This window comes from Rhinopithecus roxellana, chromosome 5 (genome assembly GCF_007565055.1).
Source record: "Rhinopithecus roxellana isolate Shanxi Qingling chromosome 5, ASM756505v1, whole genome shotgun sequence".
NCBI classification, from domain to species: domain Eukaryota; kingdom Metazoa; phylum Chordata; class Mammalia; order Primates; family Cercopithecidae; genus Rhinopithecus; species Rhinopithecus roxellana.
Genome location: NC_044553.1, coordinates 104,214,255 through 104,235,537, shown reverse-complemented (window position 1 = coordinate 104,235,537; position 21,283 = coordinate 104,214,255). Strand labels below are relative to the sequence as shown.

The 21,283-nt window shown below is 52.2% G+C and overlaps 1 protein-coding gene and 1 pseudogene across 1 annotated transcript; one reads left to right on the top strand and one right to left on the bottom strand.

The window, feature by feature from the left end:
* Nucleotides 1-2,039: 2,039 nt before the first annotated feature.
* LOC104661371 lies at nucleotides 2,040-3,184 on the top strand (annotated as a pseudogene).
* Nucleotides 3,185-6,920: 3,736 nt separating this feature from the next.
* LOC115897576 (golgin subfamily A member 6-like protein 22) lies at nucleotides 6,921-19,461 on the bottom strand. The gene is given in 15 exon segments (XM_030930829.1): nucleotides 6,921-6,977; nucleotides 7,627-8,337; nucleotides 8,340-8,952; nucleotides 9,202-10,231; nucleotides 10,234-10,438; nucleotides 10,441-11,233; nucleotides 11,336-11,508; nucleotides 11,832-11,973; nucleotides 12,303-12,361; nucleotides 13,765-13,871; nucleotides 13,967-14,060; nucleotides 14,124-14,174; nucleotides 15,268-15,396; nucleotides 17,056-17,230; nucleotides 19,370-19,461. Coding segments are annotated over 15 exon segments (4,431 nt in total).
* Nucleotides 19,462-21,283: the final 1,822 nt, after the last annotated feature.

Here is a 21,283-nt window from a genome sequence, read left to right as displayed (position 1 = left end):
GGGCCACCGTCCCTGGTGGGTTGTCTGTGTCCTGGGCAGTGGCACTGGATGGCGCCAGCTTTTCAGGCAGCCCAGGTCATCCCAGTGGTCTGGAGGCTGGGGGTGCACTGGCTCCTGTTCCCAATAGGGCTGAGGCTCCTTTCTCACCTAAGAGGTGACTGTCTTGAAGAGTGGCACAGAGGAGCCAGCAACCTGGGCGGTGTGGGCACCCAGAAGAACATCTGCAGCTCAGTCTGAGAGAGAAGTCTCCTCCAACACAGCTATTGTAGAGATGGGGAAACCGGGCCGAGAGGGAAGGGGCCTTGCCCAAACCACCAGCCTGGAATGTTTTGAGCTTTGGGGATGGATCTCCCAGGAAACGTGTTTTATGGTGCTGCTGCCTCTGGTCACCCACCCGAGGTGTGGTGGGCCTGGAACAGCCAGCTTGACTGAGGGCCAGGCTGGTGAAGCCAACCTACCACTCAGGAAGGGGACCAAGCCCCTCTCCAAAACAGAGTTCAAATGTGAGGACTCCTTCTTTTGGGCCTCAGTTTCCCCACCGAATTCGAAGAACCCTTCTAGCTCCTACACTCTGGGCCAAGCTTTTCCTCTGAGCCCCAGTCAGCTGAGAGGACCAGGGCTACATCTTCCTTGGACAGAGACCCACCATAGGGGCAGCAGGAGGTAGGGGTGGGGGTAGGCAAGGTTCCTGAAGGGAGGTGGAGCTGTCATCAGAGATGGTGTCCGCAGGCAGTGGGAGTATCGTGGCTCTGCTACTACTTGCTGGGTGACCCTGTACCATTTCTTTCCCCACTCTGGACCTCAGTTTCCCTATCTGTTCTATGGAGATGAGATGCCTGCCTACGTATTTGGGGACTTGGAAGTGTGTGGGGCAGTTGCAGTGTTTCTTAGGTGGGGTCCTGGGGCAGCCTACACCACCCCATAGAGATTTCCGGGCCCCACCCTAGGCTCACAGGACCAGAATCTTCGGGAATGAAGCCTGGGAACTTGCATTTACATGGGCATCCGGGTGATTCTGACATGATTGAAAACGCACTAATAGTATGTGGCAAGTTCTTTATAAAAGGTAAATTCATAGCTGCCCTTTACTAAACATAAGTCTCACCTTCCCTTCCTCAGTGAAGGACACACACCCCAGTTGAAAGTCACTGTGCCTTTCCAGATGCAGAATCTGACCTTTCCAGTAAGATTCTGTTAACTGTTGCTTTCTGTAGTTTGTATTCCAAAACAAGGGGAATAGCTTTCCATTTTTTCAATATAAATGTTGAAGTCAGATATGGTTTTTCAAACTGGACACACACTCACACAGTTTAGAATTTCAGCTATGGCTTCCTCTCAAATATCAGCCCATTTCTGCCAGGGAGCAGTTTTTCCAGACAAGACCCTGGACAGAGGCTGGTGAGGCCCCCTCCTCATCAGAACCACTAGATCATGACTGACCCCTAGAGGGCTGCTTCTCTGCTTAACTGTCAGCCCGTGGGCTGGGATGTGACCCCCAAAGCTGCAGCAGAAGCTTCCGCCCATCCTGGGCCCCCCTGTCATCTGTGGGGAAAGGCCTGTTCCTTGTCTTCTGAGCCCAGCCGGCCTCACAGGCATTCCGCAGATTGGAAAGTGGAAGCATGTGCTGTGCTTGGCCGGGCTCTCCTGCACCCCTTTTTGGGGTGAGGTGGATTGCATTCCAGCCCCAGCATCCCTGCGGTTTATTCCCACCCTCATCCCCACCCCCATACACACTCACAAGTACAAACACAGGCACAGTCACGGGCACACACCGCCCTGGACAGCACCATTTCCAGCCTCGGCAGGGCAGTCTCCTTACAGGGAAGTTAATGAGGCACTAAAAAAGGCTCAGGGGACAGGGAGAACTTCTGTCGAGAAGAGCCTCCTAGACTCGGTTCTGCCTCTGACTTGATGGGGGTCCTTGAGAAAGTTGCTTTCCCTCTCTGGTCTCAGTTTCCTCAGCTGAGAAATGGGGGAGGGGGCCAAATGGTCTAAGGTTCTGGGAACCTCCAAGTCAGAGCCCTTAGCTGGTGGTCAAGATGAGGGAGAGGCCCTCAGGGTCAGCCGAATGCCTGAGAGGCAGGACAGGCCCAAGGGTGAGCAACCTGAGCACATCAGGTGGGCTCAAAACTGGCACATGAGCCCCACAGCCTGCAGAGCAGCCCTGGACTCGGGAGGCCCGCTCACAGCTGCCCGGTGGGATTTCAGAGATGTGGGGTCCAGCCTCTCCTACTATTGCAGGGCTGGGGGCTGGGGAGCTGCAGATTCTGACCCCACAACTGCCTTAGACATGCCAGACACACCTATGAAATGAGGAGTCAGTCCAAATAGATGCACTAAGGAAGGGCTGTGGGATGGACCCCGCTGTAGCCTGGACTACAGACAGGCTTCCAGGGTCCTCAAGCAGCCGGCCTCTGGGGGTAGCAGCTCCGGGTATGGGAGGCAGGGCTCAGAATCTAGGCCAAGCCTCCACAGGAATCCCCTCTGGAGAGCCCAGGCACTGCAGGAGGGGCAGCAGGCAGCAGGTGCACCAGGAGCACGTTTCATAAGGTGCCCATATTGCATCTGCTCAGATAGGCAGCGAGTTGGAAAGTGGATGCAGTAGGCAGGGTGGCGGCTGCTCCCCACAGCCAGGAGTCCAGCCCAGCACCACCTGAGTCCGCCTCAGTCCTGCTCAATTGGGTCATCCATGTTCTGGGCCCTCTGGCCCCACCCACAGAGGGAGGGCTTTGGGGCGACCAGGTGAGCTGGCCCTTGTGGGAGGATGTAACTGACTCCTGAGCCTGGCGAGCCAGGCAGCCCCTTGCCAGCATCCCCAACCCCACCTCTCCAGCCCCCTCATTCCCTGATCCTCCCATCCACTCCCCTGCCCCAGCAGTTTCCTCTGCTCACTCTCATCTCTTTTCCTGCTCCCAGGCTCGCCTGGTCACATGTTCTTCACTGTCCTCTGTGTCTCCCTCTTCCCAAGCCGCCTCCACTCTACTTGACACATTCTCCGTTAAGACACCACAGTACACAAGCTCAAGCCCCTGCACCTCACTTTTACTCCCAGACATGGGAGGGAGATGACATGAAGACCCAAACGCCACTTGGCAAGAGATCTGGGGTATGCAGAGGGGCAGATCGGAGGCTGTGGAAGCTCCAGGGGCTCCCTGGAGGAGGCTGCATTTCAGCTGGCTATTGAATGTGGCTCTGAGCTGAGATCTCTACTTGAAGCTCCAGACCAGGAGCCAGCTGCCAGCAGGACCCTCCATTTGGTGTCTCGGAGAAACCTTGCACTCTGTAGGCCTGTTTCGTAGGCAAATCACCACGTCAGACCCAGTTGTACACCAAACCCACATTTGAGTCAGGGGCTCCTGCCCCGCATTGTGAGCACTCTAGATGAGCCAGTGCCAAGGGGGAAAGAGCTCTGAATGCCAAATCATGAGTTTCAACTCCACCTCCAGCTCTGAGAGCTGTGGGCAGGGAAGAGCGCTAGTCCAGTGTGCTGTAGAAAGACCAGTCTGCCACTGTATGGCACATGGATGGCGGGGATAGAGTGCAGGTGGAGAGACCAGAAGGTGGACAGGGCGGGGGAGGCAGGGACATGGCTGTAGCTGTGGAGATGGGAGGACAGACAGGACTTGGTGGCCACTTGAATGAACCAAGGGAGGAGTCTGGAAGAGACACCCAGTTTGGTATCAGATGTGTGGAGCATGGAATGCTGTTCATTGATCGAGGGAGGAGGAGGAGGAAGAGGTGTGGCATGGGAGGAGGTAGCTGAGCTCTGTCATGAATGTCATTTGAAGTCCCCAGGGAGAGCCAGGCCTGCCAGCGCCTTCACTGCTTCAGCCGGCCCTCGGGGTGCCTGTGCTCCCTTGCCCTCTCAGCTCCCACTTTGTAGCTGTCAGCTGCAGTGGGGGACAGCTGCTCAAGGGTCCAGCATGTCTCTGTGTTTACCTAGGGGACTGCCACGTGGCCCATGCCCAGCATATGCTGATGGACCACCTTCTGAACAAAACCCGTTACAACAACCTGATCTGCCCAGCCACCAGCTCCTCACAGCTCATCTCCATTGAGACGGAGCTCCCCCTGGCCCAGTGCATCAGTTGGTAGGTACAGAGGACACCTGTGGCTCAGGCTCAGGTGAAGAGGCAGCTCATGCCCAAGCCCCAGGCAATCAGTGTCCAGAGGAATGAAATGACTAGAGTTGACTTAGACTCACCAATGCATAGCGGGGAGGCTGGAGGAGGATCCATGAGGTTTATAGGTGTCCAATATTTAATGAGGTCATGATTTTGTTAAAGAAGAAACAAGGGTGGGAGCGGGATCGCCAATGTCTAGGCAGCCAATGGGCCTGCATAGACTCTGCTCCGCTGAGTCTCCAGCACGACCATAAGCTTCTCCTCCTCATCCTCCTAGGCCCGCCCTACTCTCTCCCCCAGCTTGCTCAGCAGGTGACCTTACAGGCTTCCTACTTGTTGGAGGAAATAAGAACCCAACTGGGGGAATGGACGGGTGCAGCGGCCCAGGTGTAGTGGCAGGACCCAGGGCAGTGCAGCCTCTACTGAGCCAGGAGGGTGAGGGTCTGGAGAGTGGGCATGGCTGCTGCAGGCATGGAAAGGAGGCGCAGATGGCGGCACTCCCAGGGACCACCGTCAGGGTCTCCGTATGTGGATGTGTGCAGAGGTGGGTGCTGAGGGAGGAGGTGCAGGGAATTTCTCATCTCTCTACTGCCTCTGAGTTGGAGATGTCAGAGGGAGCCATGGCCCACTGTAAACTAACACAATGTCCCCACCCATAGGGTTAGAACCCCTCCCCTGGAGGCAGCTCTGAGGGGAGCAGTCACATATGGAGAATGCAGGGTGCTGTGTCCAGCCAGGGGAAGGAGGTCACCAAGGGCATTGACCCTTCTCTGGCCAGGTGGCTGCCTTCTGACACACCAGCCTCTCTCTCTAGCACAGTGGCCCCCACACACCCAGCCCGTCAAACCTACAGCCCTCAAGAAGGCTTTGGCCAAATTAATGAACAGCTCCCTCTCCCAGGAGGAAGCACAGCTGAAGGATGAGGAGGGCAGTAGAGTTGTGTATGCTCCACCCCCTCTCTCCACAGTGGGGCCTGAAAGAAGGGGGCTTTCAGCCAGGCTCTCCCAGGCTGGGGTCTGAGTGTCACTGTCCAGCTATTGGCTTCTTGTTTAACGGGTGAGCCCAGCTGCTCCTGTGCAGCTGCCACCCTAGTGAGGGTGAACCAGCAGGCAAGTGACATTTCTGAAGCTGGGGTATAAATATTAGGCTGTGGGCTGCTGGGCCAGGAAGGGGTGTTTATTTTCAGTTTGTTTATCCTTAGTGCTGGGTAAGGCAAGCAGGTTTGTCAAAGCAGTTCTTTTGGGGAGGCCAGAATCCTGTACCAATGTCCTCAGCACGTTCATCAGCTGCCGGGGGAGTGCCGGACAGGATTAAAGCACAGGAGAACTTTCTGGATGATAGGAATGTTCTATATCTTCAAAGGAGGCGGGATACATGGGTAATGCATTTGTTAAAATTGATCAAAATATATACCAGATCTGTGCATTTCACTGAAGATAAATTATACCTCAAATTAAAAACATTTTTTAAAAGACGGATGGGCTGGATGCAGTGGCTCACGCCTGTAATCCCAGCACTTTGGGAGGCCAAAGCGGGTAGATCACCTGAGTCAGGAGCTCCAGACCAGCCTGGAAAACATGGTTAAATCCTGTCTCTATTAAAAATACAAAAATTAGCCAGGCATGGGGGCACAGGCCTGTAGTCCCAGCTACTCGGGAGGCTGAGGCAGGAGAATTGCTTGAACCCAGGAGGCAGAGGTTACAGTGAGCAGAGATCACGCCACTGTACTGGAGCCTGGGCAACAGAGCGAGACTCCATCTCAAAAGAAAAAAAAAAGACAGATGAAGGTTTTCAACTTTCACTGAAGGCAGAGTAGCTTGTTATAGATTAGCCTCCCCACAAAAGCAGTTACAGAAGCTAGACAAAAATGTGCCCCCCACCAAAAACAACTGTTTGAAGGTAATTGGAGACCTCAGCCAGGACTTGAGTGACCAGGCCAAGGTGACCTTGACAGTCTGTAGTGCTTTTCAGACATTTGGTGATTGGTTAACAGTAGAGGGCTAAGAGGCTAAGAAACTGAGTATGAAGTGGTGGTGAAGAGGCTGGAGAGCCTAGCTGAATGTTTGGCACTCACAGGGCTGAAATGACCTAATGAGAATTTGGGTCCCAGTAAGGAGATGGGACCTTGGTGGGGACCCTAGAAGGGTCACCCCTAGGAGTCCAAATGAATAAAAAATAGACCAGCCGTCACAAAAACTAAAACCTGCTCTGAACCAGCTTAGTCCCAAACTAGATGAAGGTGATCTGCGCTTACTCCAATTGTGTGCCATGAAGTCAAAGTCAGTACTCTCTGGAGGCAGATAAAAGTTTACTAGGAATGCCGTAAGAAAAGACAAGACTCAATGAGAAAGAACAAGAAAAAAACCAATAGAAACACACATGTAAGGAAGATAAGGAAGAAACTTTGTTTTTTTTTGTTTTTTGGTTTTTTTTTTTTGGAGAAGGAGTCTCGCTCTGTCACCCAGGCTTGAGTGCAGTGGCACGATCTCAGCTCACTGCAACCTCTGCCTCCCAGGTTCGAGCGATTCTCCTGCCTCAGCCTCCCAAGTAGCTGGGATTACAGGCATGCGCCACCATGCCCGGCTAATTTTTGTATTGGCCAGGCTGGTCTGGAACTCCTGACCTCAGGTGGTCCATTCACCTCAGTCTCCCAAATTGCTGGGATTACTGGCATGAGCCACCGCGCCTGACCAGTATTTTGCCACAATTTAAAATAAATAATTTTTTTTTTCACGTTTGTGCTCAGACTATATTCTAAATGGCGGCCGACTCTTCTCCAGGCCTTGCTGCCGGCTTTTAGATTGTTTTTGCCTTCTTGTCATCTGCTCGGTAGATGGCAGCTTTCAGATGCTCCTAAGGGGCCAGGAAAGAGAGTGAGAAGCCATAGAGGCTGCCAGGTCGTCCCCCTGAGGGCCCCACCCTCATCAACTCCCTCAACTGGGTCTCCTGCACTATTGGTGGCCATCTCGACCACCACTTTGCCCTGAGCTTCCTGCTGCTGCAGCTGGGCAGCGCCTCCTTCTCAGAGGCCAGCTGCTGATAGGTGGCCACGTACTGCTGCAGGTGACCCAGGTAACGGTCTCGCTGCTGCTGCAGACTCTGAGGCTATTGGCTCTTCAACTCCACCTACAGGATAGGCACCAGGGTAGGTAGTGGCTGGCTTCCAGATTCTGGGCCCATAAACAGGGTGGCGAGGGCACAGTGGGGCCCTGTTATCTGCCCAGGCCCCTGGCACCTGGCCCCTTCCTCCAGGCCTGAGTGACTGCCTCCCTTGACTAGAGGCCCATGCCTCCCTCCCCAGCCTCAAATCTCACACCCTTCTTCCCACCATTTAAACTGTAGGACACAGACTGGTGGAAAAGCAGAGGGAACCATCTGCTAAGTTGTGGTGAGGTCGCTCTGTATGATCTCCAGGGTTTTTCAACCACCTCCGCCTGCTCCCCCAGAGTTCAGCCTTCCGCCCTAGCTCCCCCAGCCTCTCCTCCTATTCCTGCAGCCTCACCTCCTGCTCCTGCATCTTCTCCTCCTGCTGCCACAGCCTCATTTCCTGCTCCCGCATCTTCTCCTCCTGCCTCTGCATCTTCTCCTCCTGCTCCCACATCTTCTCTTCCTGCTCACACATCTTCTCCTCCTGCTCCTGCATCATCTCCTCCTTCTCCCAGATCTTCTTCTCCTGCTCCCGTATCTTCTCCTCCTGCCTCCACATCTTCTCTTCCTGCTCCCGTAGCTTCTTCTCCTGCCTCCACATCTTCTCCTCCTGCTCCCGCATCTTCTTCTCCTTCTCCCACAGCTTCTCCTCCTGCTCACACATCTTCTCCTCCTTCTCCAACAGCTTCTCCTCCTGCTCACACATCTTCTCCTCCTGCTTCCGCATCATCTCATCCTGCTCTCGCATCGTCTCCTTCTGCTCCCATATCTTCTCCTCCTGCCTCCATATCTTCTGCTCCTGCTCCCGTATCTTCTCCTCCTGCTCCCGTATCTTCTCCTCCTGGCTCCACATTTTCTCCTCCTGCCTCCGCATCTTCTCCTCCTGCTCCTGCCTCTTCTTCTCCTGCTCTCGTATATTCTCCTCCTGCTCGTGTATCTTCTCCTCCTGCTCCCGTATCTTCTCCTCCTGATTGTGCATATTCTCCTCCTGCTCCTGTATCTTCTCCTCCTGCCTCCACATCTCCTCCTGCTCCTGTATCTTCTCTCCTGCTCCCGTATCTTCTGCTCCTTCTCCCGTATCTTCTCCTCCTGCTCCCGTATCTTCTCCTCCTGGCTCCACATTTTCTCCTCCTGCCTCCGCATCCTCTCCTCCTGCTCATGCCTCTTCTTTTCCTGCTCTCGTATATTCTCCTCCTGCTCGTGTATCTTCTCCTCCTGCTCCCTTATCTTCTCCTCCTGATTGTGTATATTCTCCTCCTGCTCCTGTATCTTCTCCTCCTGCCTCCACATCTCCTCCTGCTCCTGTATCTTCTCCTCCTGCTCCCGTATCTTCTGCTCCTGCTCCTGTATCTTCTCCTCCTGCTCCCGTATCTTCTCCTCCTGCTCCTGTATCTTCTCCTCCTGCCTCTGCATCTTCCCCTCCTGCTCCTGCCTCTTCTTCTCCTGCTCTCGTATATTCTCCTCCTGCTCGTGTATCTTCTCCTCCTGCTCCCGTATCTTCTCCTCCTGATTGTGCATATTCTCCTCCTGCTCCTGTATCTTTTCCTGCCTCCACATCTCCTCCTGCTCCTGCATCATCTCCTCCTTCTCCCAGATCTTCTTCTCCTGCTCCTGTATCTTCTCCTCCTGCCTCCACATCTTTTCTTCCTGCTCCCGTAGCTTCTTCTCCTGCCTCCACATCCTCTCCTCCTGCTCCCGCATCTTCTTCTCCTTCTCCCACAGCTTCTCCTCCTGCTCACACATCTTCTCCTCCTTCTCCAACAGCTTCTCCTCCTGCTCACACATCTTCTCCTCCTGCTTCCGCATCATCTCATCCTGCTCTCGCATCGTCTCCTTCTGCTCCCATATCTTCTCCTCCTGCCTCCATATCTTCTGCTCCTGCTCCCGTATCTTCTCCTCCTGCTCCCGTATCTTCTCCTCCTGGCTCCACATTTTCTCCTCCTGCCTCCGCATCTTCTCCTCCTGCTCCTGCCTCTTCTTCTCCTGCTCTCGTATATTCTCCTCCTGCTCGTGTATCTTTTCCTCCTGCTCCTGTATCTTCTCCTCCTGATTGTGCATATTCTCCTCCTGCTCCTGTATCTTCTCCTCCTGCCTCCACATCTCCTCCTGCTCCTGTATCTTCTCCTCCTGCTCCCGTATCTTCTGCTCCTGCTCCCGTATCTTCTCCTCCTGCTCCCGTATCTTCTCCTCCTGGCTCCACATTTTCTCCTCCTGCCTCCGCATCCTCTCCTCCTGCTCATGCCTCTTCTTTTCCTGCTCTCGTATATTCTCCTCCTGCTCGTGTATCTTCTCCTCCTGCTCCCTTACCTTCTCCTCCTGATTGTGTATATTCTCCTCCTGCTCCTGTATCTTCTCCTCCTGCCTCCACATCTCCTCCTGCTCCTGTATCTTCTCCTCCTGCTCCCGTATCTTCTGCTCCTGCTCCTGTATCTTCTCCTCCTGCTCCCGTATCTTCTCATCCTGCTCCTGTACCGTCTCCTCCTGCCTCCGCATCTTCCCCTCCTGCTCCTGCCTCTTCTTCTCCTGCTCTCGTATATTCTCCTCCTGCTCGTGTATCTTCTCCTCCTGCTCCCGTATCTTCTCCTCCTGCTCCTGTATCTTCTCCTCCTGCCTCTGCATCTTCCCCTCCTGCTCCTGCCTCTTCTTCTCCTGCTCTCGTATATTCTCCTCCTGCTCGTGTATCTTCTCCTCCTGCTCCCGTATCTTCTCCTCCTGATTGTGCATATTCTCCTCCTGCTCCTGTATCTTTTCCTGCCTCCACATCTCCTCCTGCTCCTGCATCATCTCCTCCTTCTCCCAGATCTTCTTCTCCTGCTCCCGTATCTTCTCCTCCTGCCTCCACATCTTCTCTTCCTGCTCCCGTAGCTTCTTCTCCTGCCTCCACATCTTCTCCTCCTGCTCCCGCATCTTCTTCTCCTTCTCCCACAGCTTCTCCTCCTGCTCACACATCTTCTCCTCCTCTCCAACAGCTTCTCCTCCTGCTCACACATCTTCTCCTCCTGCTCCCGCATCATCTCATCCTGCTCCCGCATCGTCTCCTTCTGCTCCCATATCTTCTCCTCCTGCCTCCATATCTTCTGCTCCTGCTCCCGTATCTTCTCCTCCTGCTCCCGTATCTTCTCCTCCTGGCTCCACATTTTCTCCTCCTGCCTCCGCATCTTCTCTCCTGCTCCTGCCTCTTCTTCTCCTGCTCTCGTATATTCTCCTCCTGCTCGTGTATCTTCTCCTCCTGCTCCTGTATCTTCTCCTCCTGCCTCTGCATCTTCTCCTCCTGCTCCTGCCTCTTCTTCTCCTGCTCTCGTATATTCTCCTCCTGCTCGTGTATCTTCTCCTCCTGCTCCTGTATCTTCTCCTCCTGCCTCCGCATCTTCTCCTCCTGCTCCTGCCTCTTCTTTTCCTGCTCTCGCATATTCTCCTCCTGCTCATGTATCTTCTCCTCCTGCTCCTGTATCTTCTCCTCCTGATTGTGCATATTCTCCTCCTGCTCCTGTATCTTCTCCTGCCTCCACATCTGCTCCTGCTCCTGTATCTTCTCCTCCTGCTCCCGTATCTTCTTCTCCTGCTGCTGTATCTTCTCCTCCTGCCTCCACATCTTCTCCTCCTGCTCCCGCCTCTTCTCCTCCTTCTCCTGTATCTTCTCCTCCTGCTCATGCATCTTCTCCTCCTGCCTCCAAATCTTCTCCTCCTGCTCCCACATCTTCTCTTCCTGCTCCTGCCTCTTCTTCTCCTGCTCCTGTATCTTCTCCTCCTGCTCGTGCATCTTCTCCTCCTGCCTCCAAATCTTCTCCTCCTGCCTCCACATCTTCTCTTCCTGCTCCCGTATCTTCTGCTCCTGCTCCTGTATCTTCTCCTCCTGCCTCCACATCTTCTCTTCCTGCTCCTGCCTCTTCTTTTCCTGCTCCCGTATCTTCTCTTCCTGCTCATGTATCTTCTCCTCCTGCTCCCGTATCTTCTCCTCCTGCCTCCAAATCTTCTCCTCCTGCTCCTGCCTCTTCTTCTCCTGCTCCCGTATCTTCTCCTGCTCCCGTATATTCTCCTCCTGCCTCCACATCTTCTCCTCCTGCTCCCGTATCTTCTTCTCCTGCTCCTGTATCTTCTCCTCCTGCCTCCACATCTTCTCTTCCTGTTGCTGGTACAGGCGGTTCCACAACTTGTTCTCTTCCACCTGGGCTTGGAGCTTTGCTGACACACTCTGAAGCTCCTTACCCAGGTGGTCAGCCTCCTCCTGCAGCTGCTGCTGGAATAGTGAAAGTGTTGGTTTGAACCTCAGAAGGAAACAGACTCATGAGCTACCCATATAAATGGAATCTATAAAACAATGGTTTTCACCCATGATCCTTCAAAATACATATTTTTAAGCCCTAACTCTTGAGATTCTGATTCTCCAGGCAGGGCCCCACTTTGTAGATTTTTAGCATACTCTGGAGGATTCTATGGACCAGAACAAGGACCCCCAATTTTCTAGCTCTTGACTGGAGCCTCCCCATACCCTGCACGATGCCTAGACCATGGTCCCAGCCGGACGGGGATCCCGCAACCCCCGGGGCTGCAGCCGCTTGCCTGTGGCAGCAGGAGCTTGGCCCTCTCCAGCTTCCTTTCTAGCTCCTTTACGTTGAGCTGGATCTCAGACTTTTGAGTCTCTTGAAGTCGAAGTTTTTCTTCTAATTTGATATTTTTCTGCTTCAGCTCCTCATCGATTATGCTATGGCCAGAGACAGTAGAGAAAGGAATGAATGAAGAACAGAAAGGAACACTTTGGTGATCAACCCTCTGCTTTCACCCCACAACCACAGAACCGTGGCACTGGATGGGACCCCAGGAATTAAAGTCCCAGGTGGCAGGCCAGAGAGAAGATATGAGTTGCCTGAGGCTACCCCGTGAGTCAGTGGCACAGCCGGCACTAGAGCTTCCCTGTGCACACATGAAAACCTGTATGAGCCTCTCACCATGCCCACCTGTACCCCCCACCTCCCAGCACACCCCCCAGGCTAAGAGCCCCCAGACCTCCCATCCCACTTTCCCCCAACCTACGTGTTCCTGTACAGTTCCAGACTCAGTGCGTCCCTCTCCTTCGTTAACTCCTCGATGTACTGCAAATAGAGAAGGTGAAGTCAGGATAGAGCAGGCAGAGGTGCGGCTGGCCGACCAGGAACAGCAGCCACAGTGACTCCTCCACACTACCACTCCCCACTCCCAGTCACACCTGACATGCTCTCAAGGCACTTCCAAGCCCACAGTCTCATTTGTTTTTCTTTGTTTTGTTTCTTTCTTTCTTTTTCTTTTTCTTCAGGCAGAGTTTCCCTCTTGTTGCCCTGACTGGAGTGCAGTGGCGCAATCTCAGCTCACCACAACCTCCGCCTCCCGGGTTCATGCGATTCTCCTGCTTCAGCCTCCCAATTAGCTGGGATTACAGGCGTGCGCCACCACAGCTGGCTAACTTTGTATTTTTAGTAGAGATGGGGTTTCTCCATGTTGGTCAGTCTAGTCTTGAACTCCCGACCTCAGGTGATCCACCCACCTTGGCCTCCCAAAGTGCTGGCATTACAGGCATGAGCCAGAGCACCTGGCCCTCATTTGTTTTTCAAAGAATTCAGTAAAGGTGGGAGGGACAGGGAAAGAGACTGAATTCATGGCTGGCTAACAGGGGTCCAGAGACATCAGATAATACTGCTGTTGTTGTTACTGTTATTACTACCACTGTTGGAACCTTTACTGAGTGCTTCACCAGGCACTGCGCTAACAATCCCGTTTAATCCTCACAACCTCCATAGGAGACGGTTACCATTATGACCTCTATCGTGTAGATGAAAAACATGGGGTATTAAGGGTTAAGTGCTTGCCTAAGATCACTCAGAGCTGGGGTTTCAACACCCAGGTATATCTGATTCTCTAAGCCCATTCTTTCACTGGGGGTAGGGGCACAGGTAAGAAGGAGGACATTAATCCTTTGTTGACATTTTGAAAGGATGATACGTTCGAATAGTCCAAAACTCAGAAAGTATAGAAGGGAAATACCTCCCCCCAACACTGTTCCTCTCTCCTGAGATGTTTATGAATCCTTACAAACATGTTTATTGTATATTACCATAATACACACAAACACACACACACACACACACACACGCACACACACACACACGCTCCCTCTCTCAACACAAATAATAACATACTCAAGCTACTCTTCTGTACCTTTATGGTACAAGTACCCTAACCATCACTTAGGACTTGGCCAAGGCCACAGTCAAGTATAGGAAGGGTGGGCACTTGGCCTGCGAGCTCTATGTCCAGTGCTCGCTCCCCACAGCACCCCCCAACTCACCCACAGCAGCCGACTCAGCCCCCGTCAGCCTCTAACCACCACACACAAAAGCAGCAAGAAATGGCCACGCTGTCTTCTGAGCAGGACACTCCATCCGACAGAAGGGACTTTTAGGCTCACTCCTCCATCTGCGAAGCCGCGCTCCCAGGGGACGGGGCAGGTGGTTGGACTCACCCTGTCTGCCTTCCTCTTCTGTGTAGTGATAGCAGAGAGGGCCCACTCTAATTCTCTGGAAAACTTCCATGATTCATGGAGGCGGCACACCAGATCCCTGGTCTCTCCTGGAATGAGAGACATTCAGATGCGGCCCAAAGGACTCCCCCTAAAGGCCTGTCAAAGTGCCAGGTTTTAAGATGACAGGGTGCCAGATTCCCACCTTGCAACTGCCGGACAGCATGCTGGCTGTAATAGAGTGCCGTCTGAAGCTCCGTTTTCTGAAATGTAAGGATTTGTGTGGTATGAACCTGGGCCTTTGGGAGAAAAGACAAGCAAGTGCTGAAAGAGAAGCAAAGAAACCTCCACCCTCCACTCACCTCTAGCTCCCTCCTTAGGGCATCCTGATGTTGGTGGCTTGCCTTCGTTTCCTACAGAAAGAGGAAGACAGAGCTCTTACCAGGGGGAGGCAGAGATGGCACAGCAAGAGACATGCCCCCAGAATGGCACCACTGCCCCAGGACAGGCCCACCCATGGGACCAGGTTATCAGGAACCCTGTGGGGATGGGGTGGAATCTGAAGGGTGAGCCTTCTTCCCCAGGCTGGGTGTGGGCAAGATGAGACTGGGGCCTCTACATCTGAGTGCCCTCCAAACCCAGCAGTCATGTCGTGAGTAAACAAAGAAATCACGTTACTTCTTCCAGCTGAGCTCGGTTCTGTTGTTTCTGTGGGGAAGAGTGAAAGGAAGGTGACTGAGGGTGGCCCCCTCGACTCTATTCCCCAGGCCAGGAAGCGGGTAGGCAGGGGCCAGGGATGGATTTTAAAGGTAAAGTTCTTAGACCCAATGGGAACACCAGCTGGTAAACTCTCCTCAACTCCCAAAGAAAAAGGATTTGGGTCTCGGTTGGTTTTTGCCCACAGCCACAGAACTGAAAGTCTGAAACTAGATTCTCTCGAAAAGACAGTCACAGAAACCTTCAGAGACGGAGTGTGAGAAAAGCCCACCCTTCTGCCAGCTTGTGATTTAGAAAGGTGCATTCATTCAACAAACATTGACTGAGCACATACAGGCCAGGGATGGTTCTTCGCAGTGAGGATATAGGACGGAAAAGGCAGACAGGAGCCCTTGGCCCCGAGGTTTCCATTCTAGTGGGCCTTTAACTCTCAGACTCTCAGAGCTAACAGAAACCTGATACTCTCTAACTCTACCTCAGGAAATGCAAGCCCGAGAAGGAAACTTTACAGCAGGCTGTGGAGTAGGGATTAACATAAAAACAGCAATGACAAATGTCATTTAAACTTCACCAATGTAGGTCAAACCACACCACTCCTATTTTGTAGATGTGAAAAGAGAGGCCCAAAGAGCTCAAGGAATTTGCCCTAAATCATAAACCCAGCAGAGGGAGAGGATTCAAACCCAGAATTCTTAACCAGTGCCTGGGAGATCTTCCACAATCTTAACAATTACCCTCCACCACCCCTTGGGCCCTCTGTCCCCAGGAGCCTGGCCAGCCAAGACTCACATCCTCAGGTGAGTGGCAACCACCAGAAGTGGTTGTCTCAGGGTTAGTGCCATTATTTATGTTCTTCTTTTTGGTGTCGCTTGCTCCTGTACCAACACGAGGGTTGGCCTGGGGATGAGAGTCTCTCAACTGTGGAAAGGAAGAGCAGTGATACTCATGAGAACTACAAGCTCCTACAGTCACATTCTGCTTTACAGTTTATACAAAATACTCTTATACACCATCTGATTTAATGCCACCAACAACTGTAGGAAGTGTTGTCACAATCACTTAGTGACTGAGAGGGATTGATAGCATGGCTAAACAAAAGGCAGTAATGGAACTTAAACTCAGTCTTCTGGCTCTGAGCTCTGGGATTTTGCCACAACTCAGCAGCTGCCAGGGACCAAAACCAGAGGCAGAGGTAGAAAAGCAAATATTAAGTAGGCAGGAACTGTACACTGTGTGGTTTAGAGTCATACATCCTCACATGTCTGTTAGTGTGAAGAACTGCACCACTACCTCTCAAAATTTGTATTAATGTATCCTAATGGCAGAAGGCAGCCTTTCTGTGAAATCTGGGAATTTAACAGAAAGAGGACAACCCAACCCTCACATCAGAGAGAAGTCTTATATATTCTTATGCATTTATCTCACTGTCACCCCTAAGTACATTAATGTTTTGTCTCTCAGTAGACTCAAAGGAAACTGATGCTTCAGAAAGATACCCCATATCTATCTTGTGGCACTCAAAGTACCCCAGGTGGAGATGAGATGAGGAAGATTCAAGCTGTCAAGTTCAGTTTCCCAAGATCTGTTCCACAGAAGATAGGCAGATCTTACTCCAGAAACCACTGACTGAGGGGCACTCTGGTCCCAGAACAATTCAAATCTGAGGTGAAGAATTCAGAAACAATGTTTGAGTCTCTCTGGAGAGTAGAAGCCTGGGAGAAAACCAAACCAAACCCGTTCTCCCATTGCCACCTAGAGACACTGTCAATGTGTTGAGCTCATGGGGGAGGTATCGGCTTTTCACACTGTCAGTGTCTGTATTAAGGAAGTAAGGCAGCCTGAAACCTCTCTCTCCTAGGTCCCACAGTCCCCAATGCCCTTCCAGCTGGAAAGCTGTGCTACAACCAGAGGAACCAGAAATGGGCAAGAACACTTAGGGGACTGGGTCCTAAGACCAAAGACCGGTCTCGTGGCAGTAATGACAGTTCCTAGAGGGACTGTGACATCACTACACTCCACTCCTCAGTGGACTGGTGGGGAGGACACGTGAGTGCAATGCCCAAGTTGCCGCTTTGAGATTGGGGAGGGGGGTCACAGGATTGGGACCCAGGTCCTTGGAGATGCAAGCCCCAAGAGCCCAGGGAGGTCAGGCTTTGGGTGGTGGGAGGTGAGGGCCGAGTATGGAGCAAGGAGCCCCAGGAGTCACCTGTCCAAAGTGACCATGGGGCAACTAGTGAGGGCAGGTTCTGGGGCACCCAGGTCCTTGGAGACCTGAGCCCAAAGAGCCCAAAGAGGTCAGGTTTGGGGTAGCAGGAGGTAAGGGCAGAGTATGGAGTGGGAAGCCCTGGGAGTCACCAGCTCAAAGTCACCCTGGGGTGACTGGTGAGGGCAGGGGCAGGACTCACGAGGGGGTTGGGCTGGCTCACAAGATTTGGGTGTGGGGAGCCCAGAGGCACTGTGTGTGTGGGGGGGGTCCCAGCCTGGTGTGCCTCAGCAGTGGCACAGACTCTGACAGCAGCTTGACTGTCAGAGGGCTCCTGGGGGTGGGTTGGGGTGCCACAACCTGGTGCATTTTACCTTTTCCTTGGCCTTGGCCAATTTGATCTGTGGGGTTTCTTCGGACATCATGGGATGGGTAGGGTGGTGGGGTTGGGGCCACATCAGCACAATCCAGGCGAGGACAACTATACACCTCCAGTCACCTACCAGGTAGCTGTGTGACTGAGCCAGAGGAGGCGTAACCAGGGCCACACTAGAATGCAGAATAGGGGCGTGGCCTTAATGCTTCAAGCCTATTGGTCAATGAGAAAGATGCAAGGGAAAGGAGGCGTGGCCAGACAGCAGCCTGTCATGAAGGACCTGTGATGTCACAAGGAAAGCCACCCATGTAACTGCTGTCCCCGCCCACTCCAGGAGAGGGGTGGGGCTGGCTTTCACTTTAAAAACTTTAAAACTGTAATACCTCAATTGAGGTACAAATCCTATTAAAATGGAAATTTTACAGTGTGCTTGATGATTGATAAAGCAGACTATATTATCCAACATTCCACTAAGATAAATAATCACAATGATTTCTCTTTTTTGGAAAAAATTTTTCTTATTCTCCTATATTATTGTTAAGGGTTTTTTGGTTTTTTAAAACAAAAAACAAAAAACAAAATAAACAAAAACAAGAAACATGTCTAACATCTTTAAAAACACAAAGCTTTTGAGCCAGGCCTGGTGCCTCATGCCTGTAATCCCAGCACTTTGGGATGCTGGGGTGGGTGGATCACCTGAGTTCAGGAGTTCAAGACCAGCTTGGCCAACATGATGAAACCCTGTCTCTATTAAAAATACAAAACTAGCTGGGCATGGTGGCAGGTACCTGTAATCCCAGCTACTTGGGAAGCTGAGGCAGGAGAATCCCTTGAACCTGGGAGGTGGAGGTTGCAGTGAGCCAAAATTGTGCCACTACACCTCAGCCTGGGCTACAGAACAAGACTCTGTCTCTACATACACACACACACGCACACAGACGGAAAGCTTTCCATTTAATAAGCACTCAAAGTTCTTTAGAAGTTTAAAACACATACAGGACCCTCTAAAGTAAGGCTAAATGCTAAGTGATGGGGGAGAGGAAAAGGACATAACTAACTCCCACTCTCATGAGATTAATCACTAAATCCTATTTTTCTAGAATCACCTGGCCTCTCTAAGCCCTGCAAATGAAACTGCATTTCTCACTTGATACTTGGCTATGACTTGCAATCATGAAAACCAAGAATTGTGTTCTGTCACTGTGTAGTGCTTGCTACCTGGGGATCAAGGGTTGACTTTTTCATGATTTGCTCCATTACCTGTGTGCTTCTTATCCCAGACCAAACTAAGCTTTTTTCTAAAGTTCTACAATTTACAGTTAGTAGATAAGAGTGGTTCTCAAAAATATAGTCTCTGAACCAGGAGCTCCTGAGAATGTCATAGATGTAAATTCTCAGGCCCCTCCCTAGACCTGATGAATCAGAAACTCTGGAGTAGGGACCAGCAATCCATGCTGCAATAAGCCCTCCAGGTGTTCGGGAACTGCTGGCATACAGCAGGTAGAAAAATGTGTTTCCTTCTGTAGGTCCAAAGCCAGGGATACTATATGTTCTGTCTCGATATGAAACAATGACATGCAATTAAAAGACATAAATCTCCTTCCTACTTCCACCCTCTAGCCAAAATGTTTATTTTTATGAGTTCAAATGGAAAGCGAATGGCAATCAGAGGTTTCGTCTAAAAAGTATGTTTACAAGTATCAGGTCTCATCCAGCCTGATCTCATCCAGTATCATTTATATCATCTTACATCTAATATTGTAGAAAAGGATCTTCACAATGTAAGACTCAGGCACACTAGGAGTTCTATGATAAAAGACCAACTAGATCTGAATGTCCAAACTTCCCAGAGAAGAAAAGTGGAATCACTTGATCTCCTGACCTCGTGATCTGCCCACCTTGGCCTCCCAAAGTGCTGGCATTCCAGGCATGAGCCACCGCGCCTGGCCTTATTTTGTTTTGAGGAGTGCCTTTTGGTAAGGGTGCCCAGGAGGACGATGGCTGTGGAGACGGGCAGGTGCCCTCCCTGCTGTGCAAGTGGCTGACGTCCTGGCCCTGGGCTCTGCCCAGGACTGCCATGTGCCCTTTTTGCAGTTGCCTTGGCAGTGGGTGAGCCCAGTTCTCTCCACCAGCTGAGGCCCAGGCTGCAGTGGTGCTGGCCAGAGAGACGGAGTTAGCGGCCCGGGACCTGCGGCAATCCACAGCAGGAGTCAGAGCCTGACTTTCCTGTCTGGGGAGTGAGACGGTGGATCTCGTGGTGTTCAAGGATTCATCCAGCTCTGTTTTCCTGGGCCAAGGGTTTGTCCCAAGACCTGTGGCTGATGCCCTGGGCTCCAGCCTCTCTATCCACGGGAGCAGGGCTGAGCAGAAGTCGGCCTCCGCATTCCTGGCTTTTCATCCCCATCCTGAGCTGCCTGTCTCTGGCTTCCCCATCAGTGCTGGTGCCCCTTGAGGAGAAGCCACCCAGAGGAAGAGTTGGCCAAAAGGGGATTTTATGTGTGACTTGGAAGGCAGAAGGAAAGAGACAGCAGTTGCTGTCTGGAGGCGGCCGTGGCTGTCCAGCATTACTGGCCAGGTCAAGGTCCATTCTGCCTATGCACAGCAAGTCCATCATTGTGACACGGGTGTTGCAAAAGATAAAAGATAGATTCACAAGACCGCTAAGTGAAGAGGTGGGAGAACAGCGCTCAAATCCTGATCTCCGTGGAGATAAGGCTGAGGGCTGTTTCTAGGTTAGGGAAGTGTGATGGTCTAAGATGTTGGGGGAGGTGATCGGCAGTGGGGAAAAATGAGTAACAGGTTCATTTTGTGCAAGTGTCCATCAGGCAGCTGGCTGAACTTGGAGGCTCATGCCTGTAATCCCAACACTTTGGGAGGCAAAGGCGGGCAGATCACCTGAGGTCAGGAGTGTGAGACCAGCCTAGCCAACATGGTGAAACCCTGTCTCTATTAAAAATACAAAAACTAGGCTGGACACGAAGGTTCATGCCTGTAATCCCAGCACTTTGGGAGGCCGAGGCAGGTGGATCACAAGGTCAGGAGATCGAGACCATCCTGGCTAAAATGGCGAAACCCCATCTCTACTAAAAAAAAAATACAAAAATTAGCCGGGCATGGTGGTGGGCACCTATAGTCCCAGCTACTCGGGAGGCTGAGGCAGGACAATGGTGCGAACCCACGAGACGGAGCTTGCAGTGAGCTGAGATCGCACCACTGCACTCCAGCCTGGGCAACAGAGTGAGACTCTGTCTCAGAAAAAATATATATATATACAAAAATTGGCTGGGCGTGGTGGTGTGCACTGTAATCCCAGCTACTCGGGAGGCTGAGGTGGGAGAAGTGCTTGAACTCAGGCAGCAGAGGTTGCAGTGAGCTGAGATCACGCCACTGCACTGGTAGCCTGGGCCACAGAGCAAGACCTTGTCGCAAAAAAAAAAAAAAAAAAGTGTCATCAGGCTTCTTGGCATTTCATTGGACATAAGTACAGAAAATGGTGGCATTAGCATGATCTGAAGGTGGAGTGTTGGGCTCTGAAGGTGGAGTTTTGGACCCTCTGACGTCAAATGGACCTTTTCTCAGGCACGTGCACAGGTCCAGTTAAAGGGTCAGTGGTCTCAACCGGTTTGAATTGGACAGGAGTTGGCCCAAGGTCCTGAAAGACAATGGAAGCACCATGGCCATGGTGACCTATGAATGTTATCTATAATGCAGCCAGTGAAGGTTGAGTTTCAGCGGTCAGTGTACCGTGGCCTTCGGGTTCATGGAAAAAGGAAAAAAACAGTAATACGAAGCAAGCGGCCGAAAGCAAGCAGGGCAGGCCGCCCTGCACTGTGACCTGCTGTGGCCCCAAGTCCAGCACCAGTCACTTCATCGCAGACCCACAGATGGGAGCTCCACAAGGTACAGCGGCCCAGAGACCTCTCCAGGGCCTCGCCTTTGGAGGTCCTACTTAGGTGGCTGGGCATGCTTCAGCTTCTCAGAGTGACTGATTGGTGACCTCCTCGCTGACGCTCCAGTGGCCTCCCCACACCTCCAGTTCCCAGCCCCTCCACAATCCTGTAAGGTCTAATTCCACAACAAATCCCTTAGCCTGTGCTCACATGGTTCTGCTTCTTCCCTGACTGAATCCTGACACTTCCTTCAAGGTGGGCGTAAGCGGCGAGTGCTCTCTGGGCCCTGGGAATGCACCTGAACCAGGATGCCCCTCCCCAGGGGCCTTCCCTTCT